At 49.2% G+C, this 15,582-nt stretch overlaps 1 protein-coding gene across 2 annotated transcripts in view; it reads left to right on the forward strand.

Moving 5' to 3' along the window:
• Positions 1-15,582, forward strand: part of ENOX2 (ecto-NOX disulfide-thiol exchanger 2) — a gene marked incomplete at its 5' end in the record, with an annotated part of 61,560 nt that overhangs the window by 30,909 nt on the left and 15,069 nt on the right. For both annotated transcript variants that reach the window (XM_082488145.1, XM_082488146.1), the window contains 5 exons: positions 1,481-1,687; positions 3,383-3,616; positions 4,243-4,455; positions 6,055-6,161; positions 13,467-13,581. In XM_082488145.1, the coding sequence (XP_082344271.1) occupies positions 1,481-1,687; positions 3,383-3,616; positions 4,243-4,455; positions 6,055-6,161; positions 13,467-13,581 (876 nt within the window). The remainder of the gene's footprint in view (positions 1-1,480; positions 1,688-3,382; positions 3,617-4,242; positions 4,456-6,054; positions 6,162-13,466; positions 13,582-15,582) is intronic.

Below are 15,582 nucleotides of genomic sequence, written 5' to 3' on the forward strand. Positions count from 1 at the left end.
TGTATCTTCTGGTCTGAGATAAGGTCTTTGCAAAACTGTGTTCAATACAAATGTTGGACTGGGGAGATTGCTGTTGAGATGGGATCAGGTAATTTAGGAAGTTTCCTAGAAAAATTGATACTGATAGCAAAGTAGACAGAGGGAACATTTGACAAGGTTATGAAGGTGTACTGGAAAGGGGGTTACACTTGGTTTTCAGGGAAAAACTAGCAGTTGTGGTCAGTGTTATCCTGAGAGGGGAACCTCTCAGGGGAGGCCCTGGGTACAAACTGGTACTGGACTGAGCGAGCTCCTGCCCGGGTGCTTCTCTTCTTGTGAAGTAGGAGTAGGATGTTAGAAGGAGCTTTTGGCGCAGAAGGTCTGGGGTGTACCGAAAAGAAGGTTAAGGATGTTGTTTCATAAGGCTATAGGGGGTCAGTGGTCAGGCTCGATGTGGGAACCAAAAGGAGCTGTTTCCAAACAAGAAGAAAATAATCCTCGTAATTGCTTTTGGAAGAACTTTGCTGGAAATAAGCCAAAGAATTAAAAGAATGTAGTGCAACTATTTTGTTAAATAAATATGTAAGTGGTGTAATTCTGTGAACTTAACCAGGGACGGTGGATCTTGGCACTGAAATTCATTTAGGATTTTCCAAATATTAAGGAACACCAGGCAACAAGCACCTAATCCTTCTCAGCCTTCACGTACTGAGCTGGGAGGGTCTCACTGCACTTGCCTGGTGGGCACCTGAGCGTGGAAATGAGTTGGGTGCTGGAGAAGCACTTCTCCAAGTCACAGCAGTCTCACGCGCTCTCCTTTGTGTGCCGCAGCGTTGGAGGAGGGTACGTGAGTGTACTCGGCAGCCTGCATCTGGCAAACCAGACTTAACTTTCAGCCTGCTTTTATGTTCTGTGGTTCATTTTAGCCATACAAGTTAAAAAAAACCCCAGCATTAATTCCTTCTACACCTCTTGGCTCTACCTATTTCCTTCATCTCTTCCTCCCATAATATCTTTTTAGTCTAAATTTGATTCAGGACCTTCCCTCAGCATTAATACTTTTGTGCCCTTTACAGACTGCTTTTTGCCCTTAGTGATTCTCTGTATGTGTTTTCTACATTTTCTTTACGTTAGGACAGTCCTTTAAGCTGTCCTTGTGGTGTAGCACCTCCTGTGATAAAGTTTTGAGGTGGTGGGGCTGCTCGTGTTCTGCGACAGGAGCTCAGCGAGCCTTTGTTGCGCCGGGGAGTGTTTGGAGGGCTTCAGCCTCCTGAGATCTTTTGTTTGCAAACAGACTGGTAAATGTGCTTATTCTCGGAGAGCACCTCAGCAGTGCTAGAGGTGACTGCTCGGTAAAGTCGAACGCAGCGTAGCAAGGTGTGTGTTTGAAGGGCGCCAGGAAGGTACCGTCGTCTCGCAGGAGAGGTGGGCAGATGAAAGGAACGTGTGCTGACAAACCAAAAACTAAGCTGGTCTGCTTTCTCTGTCTTGCTCTCTTCAGATCTTCCCCCTCCAGCAACAAGAGAGAGGCCCCCAGGGTGTAAGACAGTGTTTGTTGGAGGATTGCCGGAAAACGGAACGGAGCAGATCATTATGGAAGTGTTTGAACAGTGCGGGGAAGTCATAGCTATTCGGAAGAGTAAGAAGAATTTCTGTCATATCCGCTTTGCTGAGGAGTTCATGGTGGACAAGGCGCTTTATCTTTCTGGTAAGTGCGTTTCTCTCCCGGCTAGCAGCGTAAATTCGGGGACGGAGATGTAATGACTTCTTTATAGCTGTAACGATAGGCTTTGTTGCAATTGGAAGATTTGTCTAATGTTGTGTCACTTCACCTCTTTTTCTGCTGCTATTGCATTTCTGCTTAAATACTTGAAACCAGCTCCTGATAGAAACATAGCAATGCTTTGTCACTTTGGGTACTGCAAACCTCTGCGGAATATTGGGGTGAGGTATAATCAGAGCCCATCCCCATCCTACCTGGATAGATGTCTGGATGATTCTGTAGATAATGCTTAAGGGTCCTATCAAAATTTGCAGTTGCTCTCAATTAATTGGATGGTGTGCTTGACTCTCATCAATATTTTCTTCCCTGTCGTTCATCAGAGCTGAAGCACCTGGGCTGCTTTTGCCTAGGGAGCCCCGGGTCTGCGCCCGTGGGGTTTGCAGAGGTTTGTTTTGGGGAGGACAGAGACCTCACGGCTGGTGTTCACAGGCGCTGTGTGGCTGCCAGATTGTGCGTTCCCAGCCAAGCCCGCCTTTGCTCTGCTCGTTGCATTTGCCCTGAGCAGCCTGACTCTTTACCATTCTAGAAAAATACAGTAATACTCTCTATTTCCATGCTAAAATCCCTTCCAAATTCATTCTTTCCATATATTACCAAACCAGGGCACTGCCTCCACAGGCCGTATTATCTTCAGAGAGATGAGATAGTCGAGATAAGCGAGGGAAATGCTCTTTGCTGTTTAAAATAATGGAAACTTCTCTGCAGTCTGTTTTGACTGATTGTAAGCATCGTGTCTCATTCCAGAGCCCGTTCAGTTGAGTTAGATTTGCAATGCCCCCTTAGGGAGAGCTGTTACTCTGTGGTTACCCCTTCTACATAGCCAATACAGCCTCTTTAGCTGCAGGCGTTCTCTGCTTGTAGTTCCTCCTGCCCAAACCCATGGTTATGTGCAGTCATCAGTGTCCTCCGCACACAAGTGTTATTCCCGAGTTTGTTCTTTGTACGAAGTCTCTCTGTAGTTTGGATTTTCTCCCCTACATCCCACCTGTGCTTTTCTTAACCACAGAGGAGAGCCTTCTGGCATGTTTGTGCATCCAGAAAAGGAGTCCCGCAAACTTTCCTGGTGGTGAGAAGAGTTCCCACATGGTGGGCGTGCGTGTTTGCTGACCTTATCCCCGCTCCCACGGGATGACGGGGGCTATTCCAAAGATTGCGGCCATCCATCTGCTGCCCTCTTTGCCGTGCCTCACCTCTGATTCCTCATTCCCCCCTTCCCATCCCCAACTTCTGGAGTTTGTGAAAGTGGGGAAGAATCCAAGGCGGTTCTGCCTTCCCCATGCGAACAGGCTGGGCGTAGAGCCACAGCCTCAGAGGTTACGTGCAATTAAACAGTGGCTCTTCAAGAGCCAGTGCCTGCCGACGTTTAGAGGAGACCCGGTGCCTGCCAGGGTTTGGAGGAGGAACAGCCCATGTAAGATCTTGCCTGGGATGTGCAAAACGCAGGCAGATAGCCACAAACCCCATAACAATGTTTCCTTTTCCAGCATCGCTTTCTGTGCACTAGACTCTTCTGTTCAGAGACTTGCTGGCTCTGTAGGGTTGAGAGACGGGCATTGGTGGGTGGTTGGAGCCTGAGGTACATCACTTGTCCCGTCTGAACACTGCTGTCGTCACTGCCAGGCTATCGCATCAGGCTGGGCTCCAGCACCGACAAGAAGGATACCGGGCGCCTGCATGTGGATTTTGCACAGGCTCGGGATGATCTGTACGAGTGGGAATGTAAGCAGCGGATGCTGGCGAGAGAGGAGCGCCATCGCAGGAGGCTGGAAGAGGAGCGCTTCCGCCCGCCCTCCCCACCTCCCGTCGTCCATTACTCTGACCACGAGTGCAGCGTTGTCGCTGAGAAGCTGAAAGGTAAGCCATTCTGCGGGACACGGCCGCCCTTCCACGCAGGTGCTGGGGCAGAGATTTGCATTCTGCAGCGGTCGTCCTGCTGAACTGAAATGACGGAGCCATCTAGACCCTGCAGAGCCTGGTCATACTGAGCCCTCCGCCTGCACACAGCAGCTCTTCTGGCCATCTCTTTTTCAGAATTGTTTGTCTTTTTGTAAAAATGAACCCATACTTGAGTACAACAGTTTCTTGCAAACCATTTTTGTTCATGTTACAAGGACTAATGTAAGACCTAAGACCTCCTTTGAAGCCTAAGACCCATGTGCGGCCTGATTATTTTGGAGCTGGAGGATATTTTCTTCCACGAAAGAGCACATCTGAATAGGCACGTGAAGTCTTCCAGTAGCTTTCTAGCAGTTGGTCCTCCTCTTGTTGCACCTCAATAGATGGTTTGCTCCATCAGCTTGATGTTAGACTTGCCTTTGTAAGCCTTTCTATAGCCTTGGATTCAGATAATACCGCGCTTTCAAGAATTGTGATTAGCCACCCAAAGTGAGTTGACCTTCGAAAGAGAGCAGTTCAGCAGTGCCAGGGGAAGGGTCTGAAAGCTTACTTCTGTGACGTAAAGGTGTGCTTTCTTGCTGCAGATGACACAAAGTTCTTGGAAGCCATCCAGACCTTGCTGACCTGGATAGAGCGTGGAGAAGTGAACAGGAGGACCGCCAACAACTTCTACTCCATGATCCAGTCGGCCAACAGCCACATTCGCAGACTGGTGAACGAGAAAGCAGCTCATGAGAAAGAGATGGAAGAAGCTAAAGAGAAATTCAAACTCGCTCTCTCAGGGATTCTGGTTCAGTGTGAGTAGTGTTTCCGCGGTGAATGTTGGTTGTCTGGTGTTGTAGGGAAGACGCTTAATTTTTAGAGTCTGGAGTGGCCACGCTAAAAGGACTCCAGGAAAAGCAGTAGCAATCGCTTCTGTGCAGCTACAGTTAATTTATAAGCATGTATGATCAACTTGGCAAAAGCTTCATGTGGTACTTGTTACTGGAGTAAGAGTCCACATCTGGGGGGAGGAGACAATGAATTCTTAATTTTTTTCCTCTTTTAATTATAGTCTATTAGTAGTTCTGTCATCTTTTCAACTCCACTTCTGTGCACAGACAAGGTAAGTTCCTGGTAATCTGGTGCCTCAGCGAAGTGTACAGGATTTATTCGCCAAAGGTAGGATGCGGCAGAGTGTTCCCAACACCCTGTTCTCAGTCACAGCTGAAAACCTATTGCAAAACAGCGTTTCGAACCTGGGTCTTTCGAATCCCAGTGCTTTATTAAACCATGAAATCAAGGAAGAGGCACGGGTTATATGAGTTCCAAGATGTGATTTACAACAGTTCCTCAAACTCATTGCCTCTTACACATCCCTTCTTTAGTAAGTCTGAATATTATTATTTTTTTCACTTTTTTCTCCTAAGAGTACCTTTCAGAGTACCTTCTCCGCAGTTGTATGAAGTTCCCTTGAGCCCCTTGGCTGGGCTGTGAACATTCTTAACTTTTGGGTTTTTATTCTATAATTTTGGCTGTTACTTGTTTGATACTTGATGTTTAAATTATTTTTTTTTAATTGTGTTCATGGTAAAAAATATGGACACGCGATCCAGAGGGAAGCACAGTAAGTGCTGCAGAGGAAGTAGTAATAGGCAGTAGCACACAACTCCGCTCTCTAAAACACCCACTGGTATCTCCGCCACTCTTGAGTTAATCTAAGTAGCAGAGAGTTGATTTTGTTTTGTAAGAATTATACTTACTACAACATCACAAACATAAAAAAAATAATCAGGTCGATGTGCTTTCTGCTGTTGGATGAGTTCTCATGCAGAAGAGGCATTTTGTATTTCCAAAAAGCTCTGCAAATTTTCTAGAGAAATAGAAGGAATAAATCTCAGGAACACAACAAGTTGACGGCTGGTGCCGGAATACTTTTTCTGTAGCCCGCCCGGGCGCGATGCGGTTGTGCTCGGGCTGTGGCCCCTTCCGTGGGACTGCACCCGCTGGGCAGAGGAGCATCCAAAATGCCGGTGTTCACAGTTGTACTTAACCTTCCCATTTTAGACAGCGAGCGCTACCTGGGTGTACTTGTTACGCTCATAGGCGGCGTTGCGCGGCGTATTTGAATATTTTTCAGCGCAGCGTGTGCCTGCCCTTTTTCCAGCTGAGAGCAGATGCCGTTTCCCTGGTTGATGGTTACTCTGTGGGCATTTGACACTGGCCTGGCGAAGTCCACGCCTTTCTTTCCAGGCACTGAGTCCCTTTCCTGAGCATAGCTTCAGCACAGTACAGTGTTATAAGAAAAGGTTAGCCAAACCACCTGCCTGATTCCACTTTTTTACTCCTTTACTCCTCTTGTTCGCCCTCTCTGGATGATATTGTGGCCTGATTTGACTGCTGATTTGATACTACAGTCGAGCAGATAGTGGCCGTGTACCATTCTGCCTCCAAACAAAAGGCTTGGGACCATTTCACGAAAGCTCAGCGTAAGAACATCAGCGTGTGGTGCAAACAAGCAGAGGTTGGTAATTTTTTATTGTGTTAGATCCTCCAGCACGGTCTCTTTCTTGTCAGGATATTAATGTTAAGTTTGCACAATGCTTGCGTGGGTGACACCACCTTAATTCACAGTGTAAGATGGGAATTACTCAGTCGTCTCTTGTGTTACAGGTAATACATTTTCTCTTGGTATTTACGTTAGTAGTAGCAGTACATTGAGATCTGTATGCTGATTGAAGTTGTGCACGATAATAATAATTACTGATCTGTTTTCTGCTGGTTTTAATGTTAAAGCAAGAGGGATTTCGAGAGAGATGTTAAAAAAAAAACAACAACAAACCCGAAGCATCATCAGAGATCTGTTTTATCACATTTTTATTGACAGACTTGAGAGGTGGAAATTATTGCAGCTGGACAGTCTGGAAAACTTGAGGGAGGATGTTCTCATATTTGTGTATTTATCCCATGCAGCGATATTGCTAGTGAAATACAGGATTTAAAGGCGGCGACAAAGATGGGTTGATGGAAGAAGGCATGTCACCAAACTGCTCTTCCTGCAAGGGGAAGAATAGTTCTCAGTCCCTTATCTGATCTTATCAAATCTTATAGGAGTCAGACACAATGTCAGAAAAAATAAAACTAAGGTAAAGAAAAGCTGTCTCTTGGGAAAGCAGTGGGTTTGGGAGGTGTTTGTCCTGGAGTCTGCGATGAAAATCCATGGTGCCTTCTGTCAGCTGCGTAGCGGGGTTGTCACGCTGCTTGGCTGCAGCTGGCAGTGGGGCCCGTCTTGATGTTTGTCTGCCCCGAGGAAGGCGGGAGGAGATAGCCGTGCTCCTGGGAACGTGGAGGGCTACCGAGAGGGGCCCCGTGGTGGGTCTCCTGGTCAGAGCTCGTCTCCCCTGGAGTCTCGCTTCTGTGTCCCTTCCCTGGCAGGGCTAATGCTCAAAGCGGTAACCAAAGGATTGTCACCCTGGGGTATGAATAGTTTTGAAGGAAAGAGCAAGAAATTGTATTTTTCTTGCTCGTTAAGCTTTTGAAGTAGGGTGGAGCTTGAATCTGTTTTTACCACTGGCAGTAAAGACTTATTTGAAGTAGTAGGACCCAGAGCTGAAGTGCAGAAAAGAACTTCTCTGAAAAATACCTGCCTTTTATCCCAATCCAGGGAGACGCTGCTGTGCTTGGAAATACTCCTTATTCACTGCAGAAAATAGTTTGGAGCTGATATTGTCATTTTTGTGTCAGAAATAAAGTGAATCAGGTGCTTTCTCATCTCAGCATAACCTTAAGGAGGAGGTTTCCAGCCCAGTGGGTTGCCAGCGCTCAGCAAAGCCGTGCTGGGAATAGCGCTGTGGATGTGGACGATGGCAGCTGTGGCTGAGGGACTGGAAAGCGGTTGGGCATTGGCACCGTTGTCTGAGTGTTCCCATGACAGATGGATCAATAGCCGAGAGGGTCTTGTCCGCACACACTGCCAATTAGTCAGGTTTGGGCGAGAAATCCTACTCTGCCTGATAGCTTTGGATTTTCATTTTTCTTTGTTTCAGTTCCTGTGCTTGGAAAGCAAAGGGTGCTGCTGACTGCTGGACCTCGTTGTGTGGCTTTCCAGAGCCCCATGCAGCCAGTGGGGAATGAACCCTCTTGAGATACGGGGAAAGGGGAGGCACTGAGCAAAGAAGCGTTTGCCTGATGTTGCCCAGTAATTCTCTGGAAGACCAGTTTTCTGGCTCCCAGTTGCAGATTGCAGTCGGTACTTCTATAACACGGCCATCCCGCAGGAGTGTGCCTGTGTCTGGCTGCGTAGATTAGGTAGAGCTGGAAGTCTGGAGATACTTCATGACACCCACTGGGGCGAAGGCAGTGGGAATAGACATGTGTGTTCTGAAGTGCTTGCTTATTCCTGGGGAAAAGGGCTCTAATATGCAACTGTAGAGTAGCAAATAAAGAGCAGGGTTAGCTTTCAACCACAGCATCTTCTTCAGTTACTCTCTCAGTACGATGCTGAAATCCTGTTCAGCTCCTCCTTCTCAGATCTCTCTTCTGCAACATTCAGGTGTCTATCTCAAAAGTGCTCTCCCCAAGCTGGAGAGCACATCTGTTCTACCCAAATCCCTGCAGCGCGCTGCTCCATCAGGCACGTGCAATGATTCCTTTCGGGGGTTTGAAGGCTGGGCTGCTCCGAAGTCCCCTGTGCAGCACATCTGTGCCACGTGCAGTATTTTGAGGCACATGAAAGAAGTTACGTTCTGTCGTTGTTGGGACGGACACGACACTGAACATCAAGTTGCAGCAATCCAATTTCTTTATTTAACAAGCAGTGCTTTTTTATATCCTTTTACCCGGGTGCTTATCTATGCATATATTCTACCATTCTACTTTTGCCCAGTACGCTCTCGCATCACACGCCAGCCAGCCAATACAATTGTTGGTCACGCGCTGTTCATGCTCTGGTCAGAGCCAGGATGTTTGCCAACCCTTATCTTTTTACTCAGCTCTTCTCAGGACTCCCCAGTCTCTTCAAGGGTACACGGATATCTGCTCAAGGTCAATGTTAAACTCCCATTCTGAATCCTCGGACCAGCCGAGGTTTCCCACAACGTTCACCATTGCTTGTTTCCTAAAAATGCTTAGAACAGGGAAGAGGAAATGGCACACAAATATTTGAAAATGTTCCATTTCCAATGCACTTGTATTGAAAAATTACAGTGTTAAATGAGTTTAGTGATTTCATTAGGTAGCTACGACTCAGCAACAGCACCAGGCTCACAGAGCATCACTTGTGATCGCTCCAGAGGTGTTTTTTAAGTTATCACTGTTTCCTCGAGCCGTGCTAGGCACCGCGTCTGACCCACGTGGATCCTCCTGGGCTCGTCCCACTGTGAAACAGCAGGTTTGCTTAAACCACCTCTGAAAACGTTAGTCTGGGTTGTTAGCCTTAACTGTGTTAAAATACCATCTTTTTTTAACAGAGCCTGTAATAATGAGTGTCTCAAAAGAAACCTGCTGCTCTCTGAGGGATGTTAGTTTCTGTGAAAGCCGTGGGATTGTCTCAGCCCGGGCATGGAATGAAAGCAGCAGATCGCTGTGTACTCTCATACAGGAGGGATCTTACAGGGCTGCTTTTGGTGAAACAGTAATTAATCCAGCACTCTTGGGTGTTAGTGCAAAATGTTCGTGGTGTACATTATCCTTATTTACTAGTGTATGTCAACGTTAATCTTTAATGAAACGATGACGCATTGATACTCCAATGCATGTGTAGCATTAACCAACACAAAAAAGTGCATCAAGTAGCTGATGAAGGCTCTCTCCGTAGGTCTCATCTGCAAAGGCATAAATGACAGATTTGAGAGACGAACATGATTTATAGACAGGAGAAATTGCTTTTCTGGAAAGAGACTGTACACTTATTCTTCTTTCCATAGAGAAAGAGGTCATGTGTAAGAGCTATACGGATTTTGCTTTCTTAACCTTCATGATGTAGTAATAAAGAACATTGAACTTTGTCTGCAGAGCAGAAGTGTGATAAAGTTTTCCGTTTGGTTCTGTTAGGTTATTTCTGTTAGGAACTTTCGGATGGCTTCTTACCAGTTTTGTCTTCCAGACTGCTTATGCCTAGGCCTGCAGAATCACAGGAGGGGTTGGGTTGGGAGGGACCTTCGAAGACCATCTAGCCCAACCCTCCTGCCGTGGATGGGGACATCTTCTACTAGAAGAGTAGATCCTTATTACACACTTGGAAAACAAGTCTATCCCACCAAAGCCAGAAGTCATCTTTCACCTTTAAGATTATTTAACATCAGAAGTAAAACCTGGGCAGGGTTGACAGGCCCAGTGGAGAGGTGATCTGTGATCACCACTCGGTTGGGTATATGTAGGCCACCTTGTCACATAGCTGCAACCTGGAAAAAACATGTAGAGTTGGATAATACCCGGCCGGTGGTCTTCTGGTAAAAAAGGAGATGATCGATCCTCCACAATGTCGGAAAACTCTAAATGACTGTGTCTTCCTAGGAAGTTTCCAGCTGTGATCTCCCCGTGAGACTGCACTTCTGGGACTTTCTTTCCAAGTCCCACTGAGTCAAACCTTACGTTGTAGCTAAAGGAGGAGCTGACGTTTTGTTTTATACCTGATAAATCAGGTGGAGAGTCTGATTCCAATTATGCCTCTGCTTTGAGCCCTAGTGCTCCTCCTCTTTCCTGCTTACTGAGATCGCTTACGATGACTGGGGTGGGAGCACTCTCTCCATTTGGAGCTGTCTTTTGTTCCAAGGTAAGTTCTCCCGGTGGGAAGAGGCTGTGAGACCACTGGTGAGGCCTCTTCCAGGAGTACTTGCGCTGGGCTCCGCCTGCTGGGCTCCCCCAGCTTAGGGTCTTCTCTTAAAGGAAGGTGGACCCACAAGATGCATCTTCTTGGGACAGCTTTTGGCAGAATTTAATCCTGTGGGTCACTGCACCAGAGCCTGGTGGGCAGCTCAGGGAATGGGGGGGTGTTGGGGAGATGTTAGGCCAGGCCAGGGTTTTATTTTTATCGATGGTGACTTAAGGTGGTTTTCCCAGGCAGTGCCAGCGGGTCCTGTAGCTGCAGACAGCTCACTGAGAAGCCGTGGAAGGTTGAGACCTGGTGAGCCACCATGCTACGGTAGCTACCAGCCAGCATATTCCCTTATTGTAGACTCATAGAATGGATTAGGTTGGAAGGGACCTTAAAGATCATGTAGTTCCAGCCCTGCTTTAGGAAGGGGCTCGCTCAAGCATTTGGCTTCTCTGATGCTTTTTCCTCTCCCATGCCGGCTGCCCTGGGCGCAGGCAGGGCGCTGGTGGGCCGTGGCGTAGCCTGCTGTGCAACCCCGCCAAGCCTGGCCCCGCGTGTGCTCCGCTCTGCGCAGCCGTCTCCGGCTTCGAGGCTGCTTTGGCCTTTCAGCTGTTGAGCAGAGTCAGTTAAAGACGATGGGAAGATTTTCCTCTGATCTTCCACCCAGCTGCCATTTTACGGGTGGTCTCCAGGGCTGGCGGCAGCAGTTGCTTTGGAAGTGCAGCCAGCGCCGCCTGTCGTGCTCGAGTCTGCCTTTCCCCATGGCTGTCCCCACGGTGTCTGTCCATCCAAGCTGAAAGCGTGGTCGTTTTCCTCATGGGTTGCTCCTGGTGGACGTGTGCTCGGTGGTGGCAAGCAGAGTTTTTGAAAGTTTCAGGTCACGAGAGTAAAATCTACAAAGAGCTGGATGTTGACTTTATTTCATAAGCAAATCTGCTATGTCTTTTCTCCTGCGGTTGTTTCTGGGGTGTACAATCCAAGTGAAGTTGGGGTAAATTGGCACTGGGTAGGGACACTCGGCCGCCTGCGCTAGCCTCTAGGAAGTATTCGTGGCATCTCCATCTCCTTGAATGACTGTCATTTTCTGAATGTTGCTTGTCGTGCTCGGCAGAGGGGATGGAGAGGCTGAGCTAGGTGTTCCCTTGCCTTGGAAACGGGCTGCTACGTGTCCCTGCAGAGCTCCGGCTCTGCCCAGTGTGAGCTGGCCGGGGCAGAGGCCGGGGCAGGGGACCTCATCTGGGTTGGCCGGCTCTGCCTGGACACGGTGAACGGGGCAGAAAGGACACACGCAGGCAGGAGCTGGGGTGGCTCAGGGACCAGCGTAGGAGGTAGCATTGCTGTGCCTGTCTGATGCCTAATGTGGACCAAGGCTGTGACAGGGGAGAGGATCCTGAGCAGCCGGAGGGAGAGTGGCTGTGGCAGAGGCTGAGCGCAGGGGGAGGGAACCTTCACCAGCATTGATAAGGGTCAGGAGGTGGCGGGGTCATCTCTGGCCTCATCTGTGTACTTGCAATTCCCGCGTCTAACTGGTGTGACCTCTGTCTCAGGTAGGTTTTGTTGTCGTAGCTGTGCAGCCGCACGGAGGTGTGGAGCAGGGAGGAACGGAGTGGGCAGCACTGTGGGTCGTGGGTATGGCCACGCTGCAGCGGGGCAAGAGAGGTGCAGGGCGAGGTGGTACCAGGCACCATGTAGACCAGTGCTTGGAAGGTGTAGGAGAAAGAAATGCCAGGGAGAGGGGTCAGCAAGCCACCAGGCTCTGTCTGTCAGGAGGGGACGTCAGCACTGGAGGTGCTGTCACGGGTGAATTAAGAGAAGTCATCGTTGTGGGGTTAACTAAAAGGGTTTTATTGAAGATGAAATGATGATCAAGTGATAATTGATGTTTGAATGATAGTTAAACAGTAATCAAATGGTGATTAAGCAATAATTGAATGGTAATTAAACAGTGATTTGACAGAGGTCAAACACTCTACTACTTACTACACTTCTAATAATTAAGCTATAGCTGGAGATACATATCATAGAATCACAGAGTGGTTTAGGTTGGAAGGGACCTTGAAGACCATCGAGTCCACCCCCCTGCCCTGGGCAGGGCCACCTCCCCCCAGCCCAGGTTGCTCCCAGCCCCGTCCAGCCTGGCCTTGGACACCACCAGGGATGGGGCAGCCACAGCTTCTTGGGGCACCCTGCGCCAGGGGCTCACCGCCCTCATGGTGAAAAGTTTCTTCCTGATATTTAATCTAAATCTCCCCTCTTCCGTCTATCTATATATATATATATATATACACAAAAATGTTGCTAGCATAAAATATACTTTTAGGATTACTGTAAAATGTCGCTTACCTCGTTATAGCTATCAGATGCCGGGTAAGGGGTCTCTCAGCCTTGAGGGGTGTCCCTGCTCAAGGGACACCACCGCCATGCAGCCTGCTGCTGCGCCGGGGAGCCCAGTGGGCTCGAGGGGGGCTACAGAGATTTGTAGTGTCAAGTGATGGACTCGTAGTCAAAGCCCAGCGGGGGAGCGGCAGGGCAGGACGGCATCGGGGAAGGGAAGAGCGGCACAGCCCTGGGTGTGCGGGGCAGGGAAGGCACTGCTGGCAACCCGTGGCGGCAGGGAGTTGCTCATCTAGGTGTCTGCTGCGAGCAAGAAGATGTGAGGTAGTGACCTGGTGGAGGTCATGAGGTTGGGTGGCGCTGAATGTAGGAGAATTGTGTGGAGCTCAAGCAGGGGAGATGCGGGGAGAGGGTTCACCAAGAAACTCCGCTGCGGGAAAGGCGAGGCCCTGGGGCAAAGAGGAGAAGGGAGATGGACCAGTAATACCAGTAGCATTGACAGATCGGCTCATGCGAGATATTGTCCTTGATCTAGTAGTCTGTGCCATTTTTTTTTAACACTTCCCCTTTCTTGTATCATAGAGTTGGGTTTTGCAGACTTAGATTTCAGCTTCTTTTTATCCAACCAGTCTGTTCCTTGTAACCTGTATTTAAAAAACCCCTCTACTTTCTGAACCTTAGGAAATTCGTAACATTCATAATGATGAACTAATGGGTATTCGAAGAGAGGAGGAAATGGAAATGTCTGATGAAGAAATAGAAGATCCATCAGAGATGAAAGAAACGGAAGAATCAGGTAAAATCACTTTTTACAGCTCATAAACAAAATAATTATCTCTCTAGTAGTTTCTGTCAGGAGCCCCATTCTGACTGTTCTGTATCTCAAAATTGCCGCAGGCAGAGCAAAATCAACTGCAGGTGTCTGGAGTTGTTTTCCTCTCGGTGCCTGTTTCCGTAGCCAGTGTTTGTCACTCCTCCCTGCGATGGTCAGGGTAACCCAAAGCACAGTCCCTAGCGAGAGGTGTGGGGTTCATGGAGATGTACGTGGAGGAGCTGTAAGCTCCCTGCCACGTGTGCAGGTCATGGCACCGGCACAGCGGTGCATGGCTGTGGAGAGAATCACAGAATGGTTAGAGCTGGAAGAGACCTTAAGGATCATCTCATTCCACCCCCCTGCCCCGGGCAGGGACACCTCCCCCCAGCCCAGGTTGCTCCCAGCCCCGTCCAACCCGGCCTTGAACACCTCCAGGGATGGGGCAGCCACAGCTCCTCGGGGCACCCTGCGCCAGGGGCTCACCACTCTCACAGCCAAGAATTTCTTCCTAATACCTCATCTCAATCTCCCCTCTTTCAGTGTAAAACCATTCCCCCTCGTCCCATCACTCCCCTCCCTGACCCAGAGTCCCTCCCCAGCTCTCCTGGAGCCCCTTTAGGCACTGGAAAGGGCTCTGAGGTCTTCCCGGAGCCTTCTCTTCTCCGGGCTGAACCCCCCCACCTCTCCCAGCCTGTCCTCCCAGCAGAGGGGCTCCAGCCCTCCCAGCATCTCTGGGGCCTCCTCTCGTCCCGCTCCAGCAGCTCTGTGTCCTTCTGCTGTTGGGACCCCCTGAGTTGCAGGCACCAAGGTGCTTCTATCCCATCAGTCTGTCTGGGATTCCTTCGGGTGTCAGGGAGGACCAGGGACACCAGCTATTGAGTCCTCCTAATGTGCTCTTGGTCCTTTCTAGGTTGGTCAGTCTCTCCTGGTTTGGGGTCCTGTTAGGGTCTTGTGCCTCTCCATTCTGTCCCCCTCTGAATTATTTACTTATTCACTGTCCCATTCTCTCTCTCTTCCTGCTGATGTTTCTTAAAAGGCTCGAGTCGGTCTGTAGGGCATCAGCAGACAGCCCTAGCTGTGACCCTGGCACTGCACAGCTGAGGGCCGTACGGTCCCTCCGGGGTGACGGGCTGGCGAAGCTGTGTGCCGCAGTTGGTGAACTGTTCCAGGGCTGCTTCCAGCAGTTGTTTCTCACATGCCCCCAGTGGAGTTAGAAAAGCCTTTGGCCAAGGTTGCTTCCAGTTTATTCTCTTTGGGTGATGGCTTGGGAGCAGCCATAGCAACCTTCTCTTCAGGCTGAATTTACATTTTAATGCCTCCAAAGCATTTTCCAGGTGCCCTCCTGCCACCAACCCCTGACCCCATATAAGCAAAATTTTTCTGTGGCCTGTTTTGCCGGACTTGAAATGTTCTGACTTGCTCATCATGCTTTGCTTAAGTCATCTGAAGAGAAGTAGCCGGGTCCTTGAGTTTGTCCTAAGCGCTGGAGTTTGTCCCTAAGCCGTCTTCTGCCTCAGAAAGCTATGAAGGGCCCATTTCTCCAAACATTTCTGCTAAAAACATCTTGTCTTTTCTTCCTTCTGAATTTCCTTTCCTGAAGCAAGCAGGAAGACACCTGCTTATTCACGCACCTCCGCTGTCTCACGAGGTGCCTTGCAGAGACGCTCGCACTGTCTCAGAAACCGCGACTTCTTCCTGCTCTTACTGAGCGTTTCACTGGCGAAAAGGCACAACTCTCGTTGGCTACAGGAGTGTTTCAGTGCTGTTTAGGTCCGTTTCCCGCTGCCGTGGGCTGGGCTAGGGAGACTGTAGGCTGTTATTGGAAGGCTTTTCTCCCCCAGCGGTGGTCCCGCCTCCCCCTCACTGTTCCTAAACTTGCCAGTGCAGAGGACGGGCATGTTTGCGTGTGAATCTCTTTCAGCTGAAGTAGAAGCTTAGAGGATCTCCTTGCCTGGCCCCGCTCTGTGTGGGCAGGTGGGGAGT

Source organism: Vanellus vanellus (genome assembly GCF_965231255.1).
Source record: "Vanellus vanellus genome assembly, chromosome: 10".
In the NCBI taxonomy this organism is placed as follows: Eukaryota; Metazoa; Chordata; class Aves; order Charadriiformes; family Charadriidae; genus Vanellus; species Vanellus vanellus.